At 43.0% G+C, this 20,783-nt stretch overlaps 3 protein-coding genes across 4 annotated transcripts in view; 1 reads left to right on the top strand and 2 right to left on the bottom strand.

Annotated features, from left to right (window-relative positions):
- LOC139344439 (ryanodine receptor 1-like) overlaps positions 1-7,184 on the bottom strand; it is a 43,521-nt gene extending 36,337 nt beyond the window's left edge. Inside the window, exons 1-17 of the mRNA XM_070982612.1 lie at positions 7,137-7,184; positions 3,794-3,913; positions 3,597-3,695; positions 3,103-3,177; positions 2,892-2,970; positions 2,696-2,808; positions 2,511-2,610; positions 2,332-2,428; positions 2,097-2,171; positions 1,839-1,995; positions 1,563-1,727; positions 1,338-1,459; positions 1,062-1,248; positions 789-924; positions 570-665; positions 344-462; positions 44-177 (exon numbers count right to left, since the gene is read on the bottom strand). Of these exons, the coding sequence (XP_070838713.1) occupies positions 44-177; positions 344-462; positions 570-665; positions 789-924; positions 1,062-1,248; positions 1,338-1,459; positions 1,563-1,727; positions 1,839-1,995; positions 2,097-2,171; positions 2,332-2,428; positions 2,511-2,610; positions 2,696-2,808; positions 2,892-2,970; positions 3,103-3,177; positions 3,597-3,695; positions 3,794-3,913; positions 7,137-7,184 (1,922 nt within the window). The remainder of the gene's footprint in view (positions 1-43; positions 178-343; positions 463-569; positions 666-788; positions 925-1,061; positions 1,249-1,337; positions 1,460-1,562; positions 1,728-1,838; positions 1,996-2,096; positions 2,172-2,331; positions 2,429-2,510; positions 2,611-2,695; positions 2,809-2,891; positions 2,971-3,102; positions 3,178-3,596; positions 3,696-3,793; positions 3,914-7,136) is intronic.
- A 1,275-nt stretch (positions 7,185-8,459) lies between these two features.
- nfrkb (nuclear factor related to kappaB binding protein) lies at positions 8,460-18,053 on the top strand. Of its 2 annotated transcripts, XM_070983594.1 has the most exons (26): positions 8,460-8,525; positions 8,919-9,063; positions 9,176-9,377; positions 9,486-9,613; positions 9,688-9,859; positions 10,044-10,145; positions 10,230-10,303; positions 10,375-10,456; positions 10,549-10,744; positions 10,830-10,941; positions 11,021-11,147; positions 11,599-11,676; positions 11,761-11,837; positions 11,924-11,970; positions 12,060-12,120; positions 12,234-12,408; positions 12,528-12,634; positions 12,775-12,898; positions 13,079-13,158; positions 13,351-13,547; positions 13,662-13,932; positions 14,023-14,202; positions 14,359-15,090; positions 15,827-15,933; positions 16,309-16,444; positions 16,600-18,053. In XM_070983594.1, the coding sequence occupies exons 2-26, from the start codon at positions 8,938-8,940 to the stop codon at positions 16,738-16,740; spliced, it is 3,834 nt and encodes a 1,277-aa protein (XP_070839695.1). In that variant the 5' UTR covers positions 8,460-8,525; positions 8,919-8,937; the 3' UTR covers positions 16,741-18,053. The 2 variants fall into 2 exon arrangements, with proteins under 2 accessions (XP_070839695.1, XP_070839694.1); XM_070983593.1 differs by lacking the exon at positions 8,460-8,525 and having other exon boundaries at positions 8,750-9,063.
- Positions 17,531-20,712, bottom strand: tmem45b (transmembrane protein 45B). Its single transcript, XM_070983606.1, has 6 exons — positions 20,600-20,712; positions 19,361-19,558; positions 19,061-19,273; positions 18,790-18,974; positions 18,304-18,446; positions 17,531-17,642 (listed from the first exon to the last, which is right to left on the bottom strand). The coding sequence occupies exons 2-6, from the start codon at positions 19,548-19,550 to the stop codon at positions 17,531-17,533; spliced, it is 843 nt and encodes a 280-aa protein (XP_070839707.1). The 5' UTR covers positions 19,551-19,558; positions 20,600-20,712.
- Between the last annotated feature and the right edge of the window lie 71 nt (positions 20,713-20,783).

Below are 20,783 nucleotides of genomic sequence, written 5' to 3'. Positions count from 1 at the left end.
ATGTACACCCTGTACTGAAGGGTGCTCGTACAAACTCACCCACCTGGTTACATAATTGATAATGTTGGTCTGAAGTAGCAGGTCACGACCTGGAAGCAGGTTCTCTGTGATGAGATTCTGATTTGACCTTACAGCCACCCCATTACACACACAGAGAGAACAGAGCACATCCAAGACCTGACAAGACAAAGGAGACAGAAATCCATGATTGTTCTGTAGTTGCTTTGAAACTTGAGCTTATATATCATGATTTTTACATATTAAGGAATATATGAACTGCAATCAGCTCAGACGTTTCAGGTTTTTCCAACAGGCTCAGCAAGCAGTGTTAGGTGTTCCTGACCTTATGGTTGCGTCCATGCTTATCCAGCAGAGAGATGATAGATTTAATGTGATTCTCCTGGATGATATTCAGCACCTCTGGACTCTCAATCAGAACACAATACAACACCTCCAGGATTCCTGTAAATTCATTCACAGTTATGTAGGCAGTCTAACGTATGTTAGCTTTCAAAGAGAACAAACAAGATGTTAGACATTTAAAAGAGCTTCTGCTTGTCTATATATACCTGAGGATGCCTCCAAACGATCCAATTTACTGACCAGCCAGTCGAGGTTATCACAGAAGAGGGCACAGTTGGTACGATTACCTCTGATTAAAGAGGCTTCACAGGAGAAGAGCGGCAGAAAAGCTTGTCAATGCAGCACTTTCAAAAACATGAAAGGTGGGTCGATACGGGGTACCATGCAGGTCACCATGAATGCAGAGAACCAATCAGCAGACTTACCCAGCAATTCATACAGTAAGTTCACTATCTCCTTCCATGACTCAGCGGCTTCTTCCCCAGCATACTCTGAGAAGTGGGCGGCTGTGTTGTAGACATTGAGCCGATCAACACAGTCCAGGACGAGACTTATCATTCCCTGTTAAAGACAATACGAACTTACAGAGAGCTGAAATACAAAAACTGAATGGAAACAGACGAAACAACCTACATTTACATCCAAACATGCAGCCTTTATACACTTTCATGAAGTCATCCCTCAGTAGGTAGACCAACCTCTTCCTGGAACAGGTTCTGTCTGTTCTTGAGCGAGCGAAGCTTGAACTGTTTGTCCTCGTGCTCCAGCTCCTCCTCGGGGGGTCGGAAGTAGAAGATGAGGTCCTGCAGGGAGAGCACCACTGTGTCCATGGGCAGAGACGGTGGGTTGGCAGATTTGTTTTTCCCACTCAGGGCATCTAGGCCTCTGGAGACATGAGAATGACACAATGAGAATATGCTGTATCTACGAAGCAAAAACATAGCAAACAATTGAATAAAATGAAGTGGGGCTACTTGATGAACTGGTTGAAGAGGCCTGTTGTGCTGTAAATCATTCTGGCAGCTTGGGACTCTTCAGTCTGGGATCGAGCCACTGTGAGTGCATCATCCATGTGGCCTTCTTTATGAAGAATGGCCTGAGAATTGAACACAGGTGCTCTTAACACTTAACACTTCACATTGTGACAGTTGCTCCAAGATTCATTTGTGATTTATGTTTTGTTGACCATCTTGCTTTACCTTTCTCTTTAGAGGGCCCAGACGGGCGGACTTGGCATCAACAGCAGCATAGGTAAGCCAGAGGCCAGTTGAAACATGCTGTACGAAGCACATGGACTCTCCATACTTAATCTCAGGCGTGCCCATGCCTTCCACATCTCGCTTCTGGGCCACTTCAATTTTCTCCTGCAGTTTCAATAAAAAGTGTGTTCTTCATTAAAGCGAGTGAGAATTTCTACACTGCACAATGAAGGCTCAGACACAATTCTGGCACGGCTGACTTTGCCTGACAATGACCTTTGATATTCTGAAGCAGAAAGCTGACATCTTAGAATTTGCCTTCTCTGAGTCCACCAACAGCAGCCCTTTCTCCTCATCCAGACAGAGATATCGGCCTGTTGTTATGTGACGTATCCGGAAAGACTGTCCCCATTTAATGTGACCTCCGCTCCAACTGCCGACAGGCACAAATGAAAGAGCATCAGCGCACTGTAAAGTCAATAAAAATGACTTATTGAAATGCACATGTTAAATGCAAGGGGTGGAGACACTCACCCGATACGTAGTGGCTCGAGTCTCCATAAGGATCGAGCGTGACTGCATACAGCCCCTCCTTCATAGTGAGCAACCCTGGAACAAAAGGTTGACATTTTCTTACTTTGCAGGAGTCCTGAAAAACACATGGTGTGTTTAACAGATCGAGAGTGTAAATCCAATAAAAAATAAATTCTATCGATGACTAGTGTTGTCATATTTGATGGAATGTACAGTAATGAGGGATATCGGTCACCTGCGCTGGTCGTCCCCTTGGTCGGCTGCTGGAATCGCCAAACACTCGTCCATGTGACCGTGGAACAGCCTGATTACGTACCCTCCGATCAGAAAACCTAGTGGAAAAGAGTCACATTGCTAGGAGAGGGTGGACACGGTTACATGAACAAAGGAGACGAAAACAACAAAATTACAGACCTTCTGCTAGCTCACATCCAGACATCACAGGGGTCATGGTCCACAGTGTTTGCATGAAGGAGGCGTCAACCATCAAGTCACCGCTGGCGTAGGACAGATGCTGAAAAGAGCGCAGGGGTTAACACTGGAAGGATTCATTGACAACAAATTTTCAGTTATGATGCATGTAATCAAACCATGGTTACCAGGTAACGCTCCGAAGAGACACTGACAAGAATGAGGTCATCTCCCACCCTGACCTTCTCGCCTTCAGACCTTTGTTTAGAGGCCGGATGGATGGTCCACCAGCAGGCCTCTCCTGTTACGGACAAATAGATTTAGAACGCAGTGATCTACATCTGCGTGTGTGCGCTACATAATGTGCAGCGGAGTGCGAGCCACCTGTGGAGTCTTCCTGCAAGCCCACGTCGAAAGCCAACTTGTCTGTCAGTGAGCGCGAAGTAGTCAAACAGCTCAAGTACTGCAACGTAAAGAGAGGGATAACAAGTCAGTGCGGTGAGGTGACATGCACTGCAGACAATTTAGAGAACAATGGATTGTGAGAAGGACTGCTGCCAAGAGGAGAGATTATAGAGCAGCAGTATGTGCTCACCATGGCGGAGTGGGCGTGTTTCAGGAGGATGGCATGTCCGTACAGCAGGGTTCGGTGACCCCCACCTTGTGACGACTGGCAGAAGGAGGAAGAGTCAGTTCAATGTGCAAAGGATGAAAGGAGTGAAGAAGATTATACAAAAATAACTACTGCTTGAAATGTTTTGTTATCATCGTGTTATGCCATCACTGGTGTTTTTCATGTTCATTCATTCGCTGTTGAGAAGGAAACAAGAAAAGGCTGAAGCTGAAGTTTATGATAACACTTATGACACAAACTTCCAGGCTGAAATGTCCGTGATGGGGAGACTGAGCAGACTTACCCATTTGTCCAGATCAACAGCCTGTGGTTGGCAGGTGGGAGAGTGATGGAGCATGTGGCAATCAGAAAAGAAACAAAGTTGTTTAATAAGTCATATACTGCATTTGTTTATCATATCATAGGTGGCACCTTTTAACCACACAGTGCTAATTCCCCCCCCGAATGTGTCTTACTTCATCCACAGAGGAGTTGGACAGCATCTCCTGCAATGCCCGCACAGACAGGGACTGCTCCAAAATGTAGCAGCAGATAGCGAGATCTGGAGGGACATTCTGAACCACAGGACAAGCAGTGAACCTGGTGAGCTGTAGCAATAACAACTCTCAAAGAAAACAGATAGAAGGCGTCAGGCACCGTGTGCGTTCACTACCTGAGCGTTCGAGGTGGTCTCGAGGAAACACAGACGATTCCCAAACCCTTCGCATGACAGACACAGCTTGATCTGCTCCTTAAGAATAGATGCAGTACACTGCAGCACCACCTGATCATCCTACAAAGACAAAATGAGTCCAAAGTGAGAAACAGGGGTATTTTTGCAGGAAAACACAGAGAAACAGCAAGATGGACTGACATGCAACAAAGATCCCAAGCCAGAATTAATGTGATCTGTGGAGATGCCCTTTAATGAATTCTACAAAGCACAGATTACATGATGCCTCTTTCACTGCATGATATACTGACGTTGCCATTCAAGACTCTAATAGGTCAAATCCGTATGAACCACACTGTCCAAGGGTGGAATTACAAGCTAAATTAATCTGGAGGTGGCTGCGTACCAAGGAAGCAGTGAACAAAGGAACACAGATAGTGTGTCTGACCTTATTTCATTACGTAAATGAGTTTTTTTGTCCACCAAATCTCCAAAGCGACAACAGTGTGGACAGTACATCCAAAACAGAAACTTGCTAAACAGCTGTTTTCTTACACAACTTTTCTTAACCTTCACTTGTTCTTGTCCTGTCAATGTATTTCTCTGCATCTGTCACTGGCCCAACTCTAATCTCCCTACCTCTCTGGCTCTATGACACCAGCCACTCCCCCCCACCCGCTCTCTATTTCAGGCCGCTGCACCTGCTGTTCACAGATCCCATTCTGGAAAGCAACAGACATTCAGGAATTGACGGCCAGGGGAACCACACTGCCTAAATAATGTAATTAGTAAGATTGCTGAGGAGAGGGATTTTCAAAAATTCACTTTGAGTTAGCTCAGTTCAAAGCTTCATGCTCAGCTGTTTGTGTTCTTATCTGCAATTACTTCTGGTTCATTCAATCCTTTATCAAGGCACATGCCAGCAACACATCAGTTCAGGAAAATGAGTTCAACATAGTTGTCAAATGTCTGTCAATTGGGTTGAAATATACTGTAATTTCATTAGTTTGTGGGTCATCACAGTTATTCCTGAAGCTGTAAACTGGCGGCCGATTCTGCCAAATATCAACTGCTGCTGAAAATTTGAACAACTTTCGGATGTCATCTGCTTTTGACAATAAAACTAATCAAACTTGGGACATAATGACATCACGTAAAAGAGGGAAATCTGTAAACTGATGTTTCTTAATTTACACAAGTATGTACAAAGTTAAAATACTCTGTTGTCATCATAAACTGGTTGCTCATAAATAAATCCACTTCCAAAGACAAAAAAAGAGCAGAGCAGGTGGACTTTTTTTCGAGTCAAAGCTGCAGGACAGCGGAGCAGTTCTGCCACGGTGACCTATATTTCTTGAGGCTACACTGAAGATCATAAGCATGAGTTTAAGAGACTTTTTACTGTGTCTGTGTAACAGTTTGTGAGTCTGCAGTGTTGTAAAGGGGAGCTGATGCAGTCTGTTTCCTTTTCATCAATCTCATGTCCTGAACGCATGCTGAAATATATGTCCCATAATCATAACACTTATGTCATGTAATAATTTCCAGCAGTCATTAGACTGAAGTAAAAACGCAGAGCAATGACAGTGTTGGTAATAAGGAGAATTGAGCAAATATTTGGGTGCGTTCAACAGTGACAATCCAAGCATAGCATCTGACAGAAGTGTTAAGTTTCTGTTACGTTCTGTTCTCAACTTATTGTGTGACCAGGAATGACCGCCTGAAAGACAGAGGCCACCGTGAAGACATGAGGCTAGCGAGATGATCTGCCATGTAAGATCAAGTCTAAAAAGAAAATCTGAGAAGATGTTTTGAAACCAGTATCTGATAATAAAAGGTGCCAGTACTACTTTTGTAGTAAAGTTCCCACATGGACTGAAGTCAGCAGGTGCCGAAATGGGCTGAGCTTTGAACCTGATAATCCTCACACAGTAAATATAGAACTCAGCTGAGTTCAGGGTGAACAGCAACAGACTGGCACTGACTTTATGACACATTGTTAACATGTTTTACTTTGGTGCTATTTCAGGACGTGAGACATGAGGAAGCTGAAAGCGTGTTTTTTAGATGAATGTGGCTCCTAGATTGAGTGTGTAAACGAAAAACATTTCAGTTTGAATGTGCTTGTGCTCATTAAACGATTCAGTGGACGTTTCATTACACAGAAAGGCCGCAGTCACACTTTAGGATGTACAACTTACCTACAAGGATTTTCAACTAATGCAGTTTATGCAAACAATCAGCATCTGGCTTATGCTGACATTGGGGCTAAAGTTACCAGGGTCTAGAGAAACTCAAGTGGCACTATGTAGAACAGCTACAGTAGCTCAGTGTCAACGCTGACCATCCAAATAGAGAGCGTTACAAACAGCAGACTTACAAGGCCACAATGCCCTTCTGCATGCTTTGACACAGAGATCTAAAAAGGAAATCCGATAGCTCAGCAGTGAGTAATGCAACAAAAATAAACAGAAATTAAGACAATATTCATTGCATTTTAGAATGCAACATCACAGCAAAACAAAAACAATTAAGTCAAAATTGTAAAACTTGACAGTCAAGCAGCGTAAAGACCTGACAGCACCCCGTGGATCAATCTGACACCCTAATATTACATTTTGGCGTACTTGGGCAAATATGGTCCTAAGTTATCACCAATCAAACAAAAGCCTGAGACACTGCAATCTGTCAAATTTTGAGGATGATGATGATATTGCATTGATAAGAAGGACTTTCTTATATTTTTTTCCTGAAGCTTTACAACCCTATCAGCTTTATTCTGTTGTAGATTCTTAACCCACAAGCCAAGAAAATCATCCACACCAGGCATGGTACAACTGAGTCCAGCACTTCACACTACTGTTCACTATTAAGGCATTATTATTTCCAGTGTTTGTCATCAACTCTGGCTGACTCCAATCTTGGCGTGACCCAAATACAAGCTGCAGAAAACGAAGCATGTGATTCACCTCTCAAAGAAATATTTATTTACCCTACTTTCCATCAATTCACATATGTGTCCATGTCAAAATGTTAGAATAACTTCTGTTATATGTCTATGTGTTAACAGGCACCAGAGGATTTTTTTCTTTGTGACAAAACAATAACACATCAAGTCCCCGTTGGGATATAAATAGATAACAATGTCGACAAAACCAGCCACCTGTCCTTGTCAATCTGTGCTCAGTCTACGTAAAGAAAGTAACCCCACGCAATGCATACTTCTAATCTCTACCATGCAGCAACAATAGAACATAGAAAAAGCTAATCACTGTACATCGTTGACTGAATAAGTTCACAACAGTTGCAAACCACTTGAGAAGAGGCAGACAGCATCACTTACTGTGCGCAGGAACTGGATCTCTTCCTCCCCATCTGCACCTTCTGCCATCCTCCCAAGGCTTTAACAGCAAGACCTTGAGAGAAACAGGAAAAGGTTTGTCTCTCTGTTCTGTAAATACTGGGACCTATGTGGCCACCTCATAAGACAAGACAAAGTTGGTGAAGGCTTCTGAAGGGCACTGGGAGTGTGTGCCTCTCTCTGGCTGTGTTATGAGGCAGAGGGATTGACCATTCATTCCTGCTCATTACAACATCTGAAAGAGGTGGAGCAAGCTGACAAAGCTGAGCCAGCACTCAAGTGCTCCCTGGTCATGGTGTCTAGAGCATTGTTTTGCACCATGTTGTTACATTAACAATGACTGTTATTAGATTTAAGCAAGAACTCTTATAATGCCATCACAATTGAAAAAAAAAAAAAGTGTTACAAAAGGGGGCAGATGAACTAATGAACTGTGTGTCCCAGCGTGACACAGAGCAGCATGAATGGATCATTGACAATGCTTTTTGAGTTTTCATGAATTTTCCATTGGTTTAATCTATTGAATGGAACATTCCTTTTGTTCTTTTTAATAAAACAGAGGATGGGGTGCACCTGGGAGATAAGGTCATATTGTGTTGTGTCTGTAAACAAAATTACATGAAAAACATAAGCATGAAATTATCAATGATTTACTATTTTTGAATTCATGTTAAAATATAACGTTTTAATATCCTTTATCAATGCTGATTAATTAACTATAGATACAAATAATAATAATTATTTTATTGTTAGGTTGTTTTTTTTTTTGGGGGGGGGGGGGGGGGGTAACTTGGCTAATGTTGGCTAATTTAAAAGAAGCTAGCCTTGCTAAATAGCTAAAGCTGCATAGCTCTTCTGAATATTAGCCTAAACTTACATTGTCAGCTGCCATTCCCTTTCTGTTGAGAGTATAGAAAACTTGAAAATACCTCAACGGAATGTAGAGACTTCTCAAAAACAAACAAACAAACGAACAAACGAACTAAAAAAAAACAAAAAACGACCAGATGCTAACATTCAACTGAATCTAACGTCACTAGCAATAACTTTAGCTGTGCATCAACAATTACAACGTAGCCAGACGAACAATACCCCCATTTAGCTAGATGTGAGATTGAATGTGTTAAATAAGAATTATTCTCCGGCGCAAAGTTATGAATAATAATAATGTAAAATGTCGATAGGAACGACGTTTTGCGCATAAGACATTCACATGAATGACTGTGCAGACATTCTCAACTTCCTGTGGAGGGCAGCAAAGCGCTCGATGTGGGCGGCGTCCGGTGGTTGCCATCCAATTTCAGTAGAAGAAGAAACGGTGCGTCGGTGAAAGAATTCCGTCTTCAGTTTCACAACACAAAGCAGTGTCAGGTAAGAGCTTTTAGCAATTTAAACCAGCATTATCAACTAAGTCATAACGTGCATATTTGCCAGTATACCGTGCACAGTTAGTGTGCTTGCGTTGAAAGTTGAAACAGCAACCCAAACGTTTTAACTGATTCTTTTGCTAACTTCGCTGCTAGCTTAGCTCACAAAGCAGCGCTACGATACTTTACAGAGTGGCTAATGTTTTGACATTGGTGAATGCTTGGTAATGTTGTCGTAGTTGTCGTTTGCATCGCTGAACTTCCAGACGCTTCCACAGCTATAAACCCTATTTATAGTAAACTTAAAGCAAATGCACCCGTTGGTTACGTCAGTCCGTAACTTAAAAGGAGTATGACATTGTAGTCAAATGTGTTTTTCTGTGCGAAATACTTCAAGGTTTGCACAGAGGAGGAGAATGGATGCCCTCACCGACATGCTTACTGATCCTCTTGATCCAAAAGAAGAAAACGATGGACAAATCACAGAGGAATGCATGCTGGGGAACTGTAGGGTGAACCTCCCAGAGGACCTGCTTGAGGACGTGAGTTACCTGGCTCCCAGTGATGAAATGCTGCTCTTCCCTAATTTGTTCAATTGTTTACAGGTTGCAGATGAAGCATTCAATTTTTGCTGTTTACATTTATTTGAAACAGCCTGAAATCTTCTTCTCTGTGATGAGCGAAAGCACCTGGAGTGAAGTACTGTCGGATTCCCAAAGGCAGCATCTTCGTCAGTTCTTGCCACAGTTTCCTGACAACAATGTTGCAGAGCAGGACAGCACCATCAGCGACCTATTCAACAACAGAGACTTTAACTTCGGAAATCCCCTTCATCTTGCACAAAAATTATTCAGAGGTTCTTTCAAGTTATCCACTTATTTACCCACCAACACACAATTATGTCATGCTGTGTGATTTTTTTTTGAAGCACTTTGTGATCATGACTCTTATTATCTCTACCCAGATGGTTACTTCAATCCTGAGGTGGTGAAGTACAGACAACTTTGTGCCAAGTCGCAGAGAAAGCGACACTTGTACTCCCTTCAGCAGTATTACCACAGACTGTTGAAGCAGATCCTCGTTTCCAGAAAGGTATTTTTGTAAAACTTAAATGTACACGGCACATAGCCCCTTGCAAATCATCTTACCATGTCTTCTTGTTGAAGGAGCTGCTGGAGTTCGCGCTTCACAATGGTCTGGACTTTCCACCAAAAAGAAAGTTACCGTCCAAGACTCATGCTGAAATGCGGGAGCCAAGGGTGAGAAGAAGATTGAGCCGCATATTGAAGGAAGTCAAAACTGAGTGTGGAGATAGCAATGCTTCATCTGATGATGACGGTGAGTCTTTTCTTTTGAACTCTAATATGAATTCACAAGATGATTTAGACACTAGTATAACATCGAATATGCCTTGTGAAAATGAGTATCAGTATGAGATTCAAGTGCAGAAAAGGCAGATTTATAAAACTGACCACACTGGTTTATTGCACGGCATTATTATTCTTATTGCATATGCTTGTAGACATTTCATTATGGACTCCGGCACCACAGTCCCCTTCCTCTCCGACGCCTGTCTCGCTCAGAGTTCTTCCCAGCCTCTCCACCCAGGACATGAAGATTAGTGGTCAGTGATTTCTGCAGTATCCCGATGATGTTCCTCGAATGTTTGAGCACAGTGAATGTTTAAAAACATTTCATTTCTTCACAGAAAAAATAGAACTAGGGGAGCAGGACTTGAAGGCCATGCTGCAAAACCATCGAGAGAAGAGGAAGCGACAGCCAGTAAGAAAAGTAACACAGATATGGTTTAGTCATACTTTGTACATTGTATTGCTAATGATTGATTCTCTCAGGACCATCCAGACTTGATGACGTCTGATATTCACCTTGGAGACATACTCTCAAGAACGAATATTGGTCGGAAGGGGGCTATGCGTGAGTAAACAGAGTGGAAAAAATAATCTCAAGCCTTGTTTTCTTTGACTTCATGAGACATGCTCATATGTTTTGTGTATATTTTCTTCCAGCACTCTTTGATCTGTCTCTGCCTAAGAAGAAGATAAAAGATGAGAGGAGGAAGAAGAAAATGAGGACCATAAAAGTGGAATCTGAGGATCCCTGTGAAATTCTTGCCCCTTCAGACACTCCATCAGCTCCACCAGCCAACATCATCAACTCCCTGCCGGACACACCCTCTACTCCACTGCCCAACATCAAGGAGGAGTGAGTCTAATGCTCGCCTGGTGTCGAGAATAATTCCATAATTGTGTTCGTATGTCAGTAATGTAAAGAGTTATCATCGTTTCAGAATTGTGGAGGAGTCTCAGAGCAGCCCGGTTACAGTCGAGGAAATAGCCGTCAGCTTCTTCAGCTTGTTGGAGAACATCTTAAGGGCAGACAGTCTTTGCAGTACTTCAATGGTATGCACTCATTCCAGAGCCTCACACACATATTACGAAATTGACTACATATGTTAACGGATACGTTTTGATGACTCAGTTGGAGGACAAAGTTCAAATGTGGCAGTCGTCTGCAGCCAGCTCGCTCAACGTGTGGTTTTCGGCCGTGCCTTGTTGGTCTGACTTGGTTCTTCAAGCCCTGCAGTTCCTTGCGGGAGAGACTAAAGGTGAGTCACACTGGTCACTCACAATGATCCATTTATATGCACAAAATATTACAATTTCTGTCTTATTCCAAAAAAAAGACAACATTCTACCGACATGGCTATTGAAAATGAATAGTTCACCAGTTTTCCTGTTTATTATGATAAAAGAGTTTTACAATGGCCATTCACAGACTGGTGGCAGAAGCTACTTTGCAAGGCATCGCCTGCTCATCAGGAGCAATAACCACACGCACACTCACTTCAGAAACCCAAATAATATCGGCATATCTCACATGCATTAATCAGAAAACGCCTCATTTGGAATATCCTGTTTACATGAGAAAATTCAGAGTAATAGTGGAATATTGGTGTATTCTGTATACAGTCGCTGAAATGGTCAGACTTTATTTTCCACCCTGTGCTGCTCATGTATCCCCCCCCCCCCACACACACTTTTCTGTTTTTTAATCAGATGGCATGATGGCGCTGCCCAGTGGCTTTGCTCCATTTGTGGAATTTGCTGATGAATCTCAGCAGTGGAGGTGGATTGGTAAGAAAGTTGAACTGTTGAAATTCCTGATTGTTATTCCCACTGATTGTATTGCTGAAGATTAAAGTCACTCACTTATTTTAGGCCCCACTCAGGATACAGAGAAGGATCTCAGTGCTCTCTGTCAGCTGTGGCTGGACTCCAAAGATTTAGTTGTCAAGGTACTGCAATGATTTCTTTCACAAATACAGTTTTCATTTTGTTTTTGCTGTGAGGAAATTTAAACGGGCATCTTTGTCTTCCACAGACAGAAAATGAGGACATGCTGGAGATTACTTCTCCCACACCAAGAGTGTAAGATTCAGTGACTTACGTTAACATAATGAAATGGTTTGATTTAAAATATCATGGTTGTTAACAGTGTAATATCTCTAACCAAGCAGTTCAACTGATTATGTGGTGCGACCCAGCACTGGAGATGAGAGACAAGTGTTTCAAATCCAGGTTTGTTTGTGAAGCTGGAATAATTTTCCTTATTTCTGAACATTCTGCCTCTTTTGTCTGGACATCAACTCCCTAAGCTGACTTACTTGCTTGTTTGTTTGCTTGTTTATTAGGAGCAGCAGCGATACAACCAGCCGCATAAAGCTTTCACCTTTCGAATGCACGGCTTTGAATCTGTGGTGGGGCCGGTTAAAGGGGTGTTTGATAAAGAGATGTCTCTCAACAAAGCCAGGGAGCACACGCTGCTCCGCTCAGACCGTCCACCATACGTCACCATTCTCTCTCTGGGTCAGACCTTATGCTTTACTCTTGACTCCGTTGCCAGGCTGTGGGGGAGCCAGTGTTTTAAGTGTGGGCAAAAGGAAAACAATCACACCGCTCTGACCTCTACCCTCTTTCTTCTGCAGTGCGGGACGCAGCGGCCAGGTTACCCAATGGAGAAGGAACAAGGGCAGAGATCTGCGAACTGTTGAAAGACTCACAGTTTCTTGCTCCAGATGTCACCAGTGCACAGGTGTGATATATTCTCTTTTACTTACTCTGGCAGAGTGATTATTTTTGTGTGGAAAGAGCTTCTGTGTAAGAGCTTCTTTCTAGGTGCAGATGCTGTTGTTTTAAGTTGTTGTCTTACGGGGACATTTCGTTGCCATTTAGGTGAACACGGTTGTGAGTGGGGCTCTGGACAGACTTCACTATGAGAAAGACCCCTGCGTGAAGTACGACATCGGCCGTAAACTCTGGATTTACCTGCACCGCAGTCGCAGTCAAGAGGAGTTTGGTAAGCAACTATGTGCTTGATAAAAGGGTTTAACTGTCCACTATAAAAATCTCTAATCCTGTAGTATTTGAGTGGAGGCAGCCAATAAGCTATTCTTTAGCTATTTCCCTCATTTGGTTATCTACTATTGTCTGAATAGAAGATATTAAAAAAAGTTTTTTTTTTCTTTCTGCCATCCAGAGAGGATCCACCAGGCTCAAGCTGCTGCTGCAAAAGCTCGAAAAGCCCTGCAGCAGAAACCTAAACCTGCATCCAAGCCTGTGAGTCCACTGCCTCCATTTTTTAACACAGTGTTTTATTGAATTTTCATGAAGAGAAATAAATACAAAACACATGATGGCAAGGATGGATACGAGCAGATCACAGACCCTAAGGAATAGACTTGTTTATGAGTGTTTGAAAAACACATTTTAGCTGTTGATCATGACTCTCATGGCCTGTTTATATTTTAGAAGTCTGGGAGTAAAGACGGAGGCAGTAAAACTCCGGGATGTCTGGAGGCAGGACAGGAGATCGGCTCCATTCCCATGTCACCAACCCCGACCACACCCACCATAAACACACCTGGAACCCCGAAGTCACCCTTACCCTGCGTAGCCACCACGCCAACAAAGACTGGAGTCCCTGATACAATCAAATCCAGCCCAGGGTCAGTGTGACACAAGATCTCTTCGGTTTTTATTGATATTGTGATTTCATTTGTGTAATTTTGTAACAGAATGCTTCTCTTATCTTTTGCTTCTGCTCCCTCTCGCTCCCTCAGTGTTCTTCTTGTGTCGCCACCCTCGTTGCCCCAGCTGGGAGCCATCTTACCCAGCAGTCAGGCTGGCCCAGCAGCTTCGCAGGCGGTCACATCCCAGCACTCGGCTCGGATAGTGAGTCACCTGGCGGCAGGCTCCCTCCCTCAGGTGCGGGTGGTTTCGGCTCAGCCTGGTCTGGGTTCTTCAGCGGGAAGTCAGCAGGCCACACTGGTGCATCAGACCCCTCACCAGATCAGGATGCCGGTGTCAGTGGCAGCCAAGGGCATTTCACAGGTAACCAGATGAAGAACCTGTTTGCTGTTTTGCATATTATTATGGTTGTATTATGTCAATTTTGTCTGTGTTCAATGTGTATATCAATAGGCAGTGGTTTCTGTGCCTCTGAGGAGTCAGTCCTCCAGTAGTCCTGTCCAGGCGCCGACCACCCTGTCTGTATCTGCTGTAGCTGTGGCCAAACCTCACACTGGGTCACCTGGTAGCCCGGCCAACAACCCTGCTTCCCCTGCTGTGCTGCAAGGGGTCGCCAGCCCGAATATCAAACAGGTGAGCCAGTCTTAAACTGTGAGAGTGCCTCCACCAGGCTGGAAGTTAGTTACACAGATTAAAAATGTGTGGAGGAGATCTCACTGTCTGATTATGGATCCTATTTTCCTATGCTAATGATCGGTCTGTTGGTTGATGTTCATTTTTCCTTTAAAGGTGTCCATCACAGGCCAGTTGGGAATGAAGACTCCAGGAGGAGCAGGAATCCCGATAACGGCTACAAACCTGCGCATCCAGGGCAAAGATGTCCTACGTCTTCCACCATCCTCCATCACCACCGACGCTAAGGGCCAGACGGTGCTGCGGATCACCCCAGACATGATGGCAACTCTTGCCAAATCACCCGTTGCGACTGTCAAGCTCACCCCTGACTTCCTGAGCACGGCCACCACGGGCAGCAAGAGCATATCGGCCACTCTCCATGTGACGCCGCCCCACCCTTCACCTTCCTCTGCCTCCAGTGCCACATCCTGCACAGGGGAGATACAGACCTCTAAAGCAGGCCCTGTTGCCTCCACCTTGTTGAAGGCTGCAGGAGACACAGCCATACGTCTGATGCCCACACTGGCTGTCACTGTGGGTGACCAGAAATCTCGGACCTTCTCCACCGTGTCCTCTCCCGACAAGAGTGGCGCCACCATTCGGATAATGCCAGGCCTCGGTGTTATTCCGCAGAAACAGGGTCAGACCATCACAATGACGACCACCACTGGCGGCAAACCACTCACAGCGTCTACATGTGCTAATGTAGTGACCATGCCTGCCAGTGTTGTGGCCGGTGCCAAGGGGATCACAGTGGCTCCTGGAGCCTCGGGCTCACCTCTGACACTGGGAACAGCTACAGCCACTGTGCGGCAGGTCCCTGCCACTGTGGTGACGACACAAACAGTAAGAGGATTGCTCAGTTTCTGTACATATTTGTAGTTGTAGCATTTTCAGGATGCACACGTAAGAAGCAGTATGGCCTCCAGGGGTCACTATTGGGCTGTTAGAGACTGTCACTTTGTTGCTTCCTGTGCTATATCACCCAGCTGATACAAGCCAGCAATTTGATATGTAACAATATACTATATAACACTAACCACACATTTCTTGCATTACAGACATTAGCATTAACCTTGTACAAACAGAACAGTTTTTTATGACAACGACAGACCACAGTATCATATCACAGAAGGGATCTTGATAAGGGTGGTGTTCTCAGTCTTGTATTGTTTAAGCCAAATGTTAATTTAGGTCACTCGCCCAGGTCATGGGATATCAGCACAAAGGTGTTTTTTCTCTGCTCACCAGTAGTCACAGCAAAAAGGAAAATAAGATTCATAAGTGGTCGTTGGATTGCAGGTGTGAACCGCAAGCTTGCACAGTCTCAATTTAGGTAACTGGATGCAAGCTTGACCCAAAACTACTGGATGCTTCCCTCCAAAATACCTCTCAATAGTTACTATGATGTGCACATTTTCACCAGGGCGATTCATCAAAGAGGAACTCTCCAGTTTATCTCAAACATTTTTAGCCATTTGTACTTGAATAATTTCTCTGACGTGTATTGATCCATTCCGCGCTGTTGATTTAAGAAGCTCTCTTCAAACATGTCTCTGTATGTACTTTGACGAAACTATAGGGGAAGTTACCTGCACGGATAACTGTGCCCCTCTCTGTCCTCAACCAACCACTGAAGAGCAAGAGTGTTGTGACCACACCTATAGTGAAAGGAAGTTTAAACACAAAGTAAGTCTCATAATGGCCACTGTTATTTCTTTTATTGAAATGATTTCTCTTGTTAAGACCTTTTCCAGACTATGAAGTGAGAATTTGACCATGGTGACTCAAAATGTAAAATAAGCAGTAAAAACTGTATTATTTAGAAGCTTCCACCATATTTTATTTGAATATGTTGTGAGATTCGGTGCTTTAATGTTTGCCCCCGATCGCAGCTGCAACCTTGACACTATTTATGTCTGCTATTTCTATATATATGTTGTTTACTCTGTCAGTCAATTTGGGAGCCTCTTAAATATGTTAATTTATTGCTGTTTTGTCTCTTTTCTTGACAGGGTTGGTAGACTGACATGTTTTTGTCTCTTTCCTCTGTTTTCTGAGCAGCATCAGCAGTCTGGGCAGGAACATCATCCTGACCACCATGCCTGCTGGCACGAAGCTGATCGCAGGGAACAAACCAGTCAGCTTCGTCACAGCACAGCAGTTGCAGCAGCTACAGCAGCAGGGACAGGCCACGCAGGTTAGCGAAGGTTTCACTTTTCAGTATTGTCAGCAGCGATATTATAATAACTACTAAATTACATTTTAATTTGTGGTTTACAGTAATTGTAACTACGCTGTCAAAACCCAGCAAAAAGAATCACTCATGTGACTTGATGGCTTCAACTTCTTTAGGTCCGCATCCAGACGGTGCAAGCGCAGCAGCTCCAGCAGCACATGGCAGCAGGCTCGCCGAAATCTGTTTCCACAGTTGTGGTCACAACAGCACCTTCACCCAAATGTTCCACTGACCCCCCGCCTGCGCCTCATCAGTGATCCTGTCTCATCAGACAGTAGATATTGGTAATATTGTAGATAGTAATATGTCTTATCTGGGAAGTTACCTGCACGATAACTTCAGTTAGTTATTACAGTGTGTAATACGCTTACAAAATACAAAAGCCAGAAACATAACTCCTCTCTGTGAACTATATGGGCTTGAGTTCAGATTGACACTTCGTCAGAGGGTTTTGGTCTCTGGATCGTTAACAGTATCTGCAGTATGCTGAAAATCGTCATTATTACTCAACAACATTGCATCTCCTGAATTTTATTCTCCACGTTGTTAGAAATATAATGTGAAAGACTGTAACCATATCCAGGCAGGTTGCATAGAAACCCTGGTTTTCTTTCTTACAGTGGTCAACAAACGTTTGAAAAGACCCGTCGCTCTCTTGATGCTTCACCTCAGTATAACTACAAATTACACCTTGTCAATTCATATTAAATTACCACTTCAAATTTCTGTACAGCTGTAAATACGATGTTCTTTCTCACTTCTTGCTGGAATATTAGCAAATGTGACGTAAGTGGGGCTGAAGTCTGATTCATTTCAGTGTTGTGACTCGTTAATTTTTTTATTTGCTCTCATTTTTTATTTGATGCACTCGAGCCGTGCTTAAAATACTTTAACAGAACATAATAACAGGTCATATTTCAACAGATATGTGATTTATTTATTTACAGTACATTGTAGTACATAGTGCAAAAAAAGCAGATGTCTTAGAAACATCAACATATATGAAATCAAAAAGAAGTAAAATTTCACAAAACTCGAACCGTGCAGTCACTCTTCATCTGAGTCTTCAAGCAAAGCCTTCTGGGAGTTTGATTTGGAGGATGTGTTTCGCATTCCAATCTCTATGTCCCGCCCCCTTCCTGAGCATCGCTTCACTGTGCTATTGGAAGAAGAAAAATAAGGCTTTAGGAAACACACAAACAACAGGAAGATTACACAGGCTACTCAAGCGTTAGGGTTAGCATGCGGGCGATGTGATAACACATTTACTGCTGACTCGTACAATAATGCACCAATAAAGAGGAAGAGGACGACGGGTTTCAAAGCATAGACTTGGCAAATATCTGTGAGGCCTTGTAAACATTTTAAACGCATTCAGTGTTCTTAATAGGCCTCAAGCATTTGGGTGAGAAATGCTGAGCGTAAACAAAACCATGTTGACTATAAAAACCACAGGGTACCTTGAATTAAAGGTTCAGAGACCAGATTAAACATCCTGTTTTCTGTTCTTAGAAAGTTACAGTTTGTTATAAGTAGAAGTTTGCTGTTTGATGCTATTGAAGAAATCTTTTGATCCAGTTTCTTAGTGTTATATATGTTGATATACAGTGCAAGAATACATTTGAATAAATGTAGATGGGTTCACCAATTTACTGCTCCTTTCATGTAGGAAAGTGAAGAAGTGAAAAATATGTACTCTATAAATAGAACTATTTATTTGATTCCAGATGTTTATCATGTATTTACCCTATTCTACTAAACCCATAACTATGGCACATTCAATAATGATTAGTTTGAGTACTTCAGGGTGGGATACTTACAACCAAACCACAGAGGAGGTGCAGCCGACTAAAAACATGGCCATAGCTAAATGCCAGCAGAAGCACATAGTAATAAACATGACGTTGCCGTGCAGTTCCAGGTCCCACTCTGGTCCACTTAATGGGTAAAGTACAAATCCAATCTGAAATGACAAATAGTGTGATGAATGGGCGAAGTGCAAAGCAATCTGTTCAATTCAGATTTCTCTATAAAAAGACAGGTCTGAGGTGAGTTTGATGGTTGAAGAGGCCATGATCAAACTGATTTGGTGTTGAAAAAGCTTTAAGAAATTAAATAAATCTATTGGCCGTCTTCAAAAAATAATAAGAATAATAATGTTGCTTGAAGTAGTCCTTGTTTCAGTATTGAGTGTATTGTCTACATTGGTACTGTGGTTGGTTATAGCTCTAGAGATGTGTATGGGCACATTTTTCCACAGATCGCACACATTACAGCATTCTGAGCATCTCATGTTTGCTATTCACCTGGTAGAACCACGAGCCCTGCAGGATGAACAGGCATCCTCTGAACAGCTCCAAAATAATGTTGTCTCTGATGAACACCTCCAACATGGTGCTGGCCGATCCGCCAAACACAGCCATGAGCAGCAGGGAGTGGATGTGAGCATCCAGCATGGGCCGATGTGCCACGTGGTAATAGAACAGAAACCCTGGATGATACACAAAACATGGCTTGGAGGGGCATATTTGTCATATTAAGGAAAATAACTAAAAACATAGCATCCTTATAGCTTACCTTCAACAAAAAGAGCCAAGGAGAGAGCAAGGCAGTCAACACCAGCTGGCACCAGTTTGGACGCAGTACTGCCAACCAGTACTATTCCATAGATCCCAAAGAACAGATACATGGTGCCGTGCTGCCAGTTCATCAGTTTGACCCATGAATCTGTCTCTTTGTCGTAGAGGTGGGCATGTGGCCCATCCACCACAAACTGTTCAACCATAATACCTGGGACAGGACAACATCGCACCAAATGAGATGAGTCAAGAATACGTTAAAGTGTGAGTGTGCAGGTAGACTGAGAGGAAAACTGACCAACAAATGAAGCAAAGATTGAAAATCCTCCCTCAAAGTAGTCCATTTTTTTCATGAATGGCGGCGTGATCAGTCTTCCTTTAGGCTGATTTGTCCTCCAGTAGTGTTGGAGAATGTATTTCACTGTTATCCAAAAGCCAAAGAGCAGGAAAAAGGAGCCAGGAATGGCATGTCCCCCGAAGTTGGCCATCGTTAGGCCTGTAAACATAAGAAATATACTTCAGTGGTAAGTAACACACATTTGTTCATTATTTTAGTGCCCTAATTGCTTTGAATGGGAGAAGATTCCACGTGGAGGTTAAAGTACAAGGTCAGGGCTTTATTTTTATGGTGTTTGGAGCAAGTAATGATTGCAAGCAGTCAGGGGAAAGGGCTGGAAAGAGCAGGTGACAATGAGATACACACAATCATGTCTATATAAACATTAGTTGGATAATTCATGAATATGGCGCAATCTTGCTAAATATACAATAAAATCATGACCAAAAATTCTCAAATGAAAACATCTTTGACCAAGATGGACTTCATTTTGAGCCTAAACGTCATTTTCTCTAATGCTAAGTTTCATGTTAATCTCATTCAATCCTGAGATGCAATGGCAACAAAGATCTACATTACAATGGAAATGAGGAAGTAATTAGTACTCAGTACTATATCTTGTATTTTAGGAGTGCTGCTCATTTGTCTTGCAAAAATGAAATTCAAATCAAACAGGGCCGTCGCCAAATGAACACGTTACTGGGAGAATATGAAAAGCTGACCGATGTATGTTAAATGCAATGGAGCCACTGCGTGAAACAGAAATTAGACACATTTTCACAGCATGGTCACTCTTTTTCCTGTTTGCTTTCACGCCAGCAGCCAAATCAATGGTGTTCCGGCTGACCGTCTGTAACTTCCTCATGTTATCCTCAGAGTCTGCGGGCATAAGGCACGGGTGTGCTCAAGATCTGCATGTTCTGTCAAACAAGTTTTTCTTGATTAGCCCTGTTTGACCTGATGATTCTCCACATTTGTTCCTCTGACGCTTACACAGTCTCACACATTTTTACTAAGCTATCAGGAGGCACAGGCCCGTAGGTAGATGTGGTTTTGGCCCAATAGGCTGGTTGTTAACTACAATAGTTTCTGCTCAAGTGTTGGTAAGCTCTAAGCAGAACAGTCCCTCTGCAAACACTTAATGTGAAAACCAGCCTTTCCTGTCACAGTTATGATAGATACCCATCAAAATGTACATACCTTATTTGCTGCTAATTCCAAAGGCTGAAGAGTTTTTGGGAAATCTATGAATGTTGGCAGCTGCCAGAGTGAGAGCACACTGGTCTGTGTAAACTGTGCACACCTGTTGTCTGCACTCCTAACCTGTACTGACATCATGACATCATGACATAGCCCCACCCATCATTTGCATTGGTTTCTGTGA

Source organism: Chaetodon trifascialis, chromosome 16, assembly GCF_039877785.1.
Source record: "Chaetodon trifascialis isolate fChaTrf1 chromosome 16, fChaTrf1.hap1, whole genome shotgun sequence".
In the NCBI taxonomy this organism is placed as follows: domain Eukaryota; kingdom Metazoa; phylum Chordata; class Actinopteri; order Chaetodontiformes; family Chaetodontidae; genus Chaetodon; species Chaetodon trifascialis.
The sequence above is the reverse complement of the archived record's forward strand: the minus strand, read 5'-3'. Positions and strand labels throughout refer to the sequence as shown.

What these genes read in the sequence shown, in the direction of transcription:
- tmem45b (XM_070983606.1), bottom strand. Translation starts at nt 19,550, where the DNA reads ATGGCCAACTTCGGGGGACATGCCATTCCTGGCTCCTTTTTCCTGCTC. An exon ending in AATCTTTGCTTCATTTGTTG is followed by an intron (nt 19,274 to 19,360) that starts GTCAGTTTTCCT and finishes GTCCTGTCCCAG; the next exon opens with GTATTATGGTTGAACAGTTT. An exon ending in ACCTCCTCTGTGGTTTGGTT is followed by an intron (nt 17,643 to 18,303) that starts GTAAGTATCCCA and finishes TTCTTCCAATAG; the next exon opens with CACAGTGAAGCGATGCTCAG.
- nfrkb (XM_070983593.1), top strand. Translation starts at nt 8,890, where the DNA reads ATGTGTTTTTCTGTGCGAAATACTTCAAGGTTTGCACAGAGGAGGAGA. An exon ending in CTGCCCAACATCAAGGAGGA is followed by an intron (nt 10,745 to 10,829) that starts GTGAGTCTAATG and finishes TCATCGTTTCAG; the next exon opens with AATTGTGGAGGAGTCTCAGA. An exon ending in CCTTGCGGGAGAGACTAAAG is followed by an intron (nt 11,148 to 11,598) that starts GTGAGTCACACT and finishes TTTTTTAATCAG; the next exon opens with ATGGCATGATGGCGCTGCCC.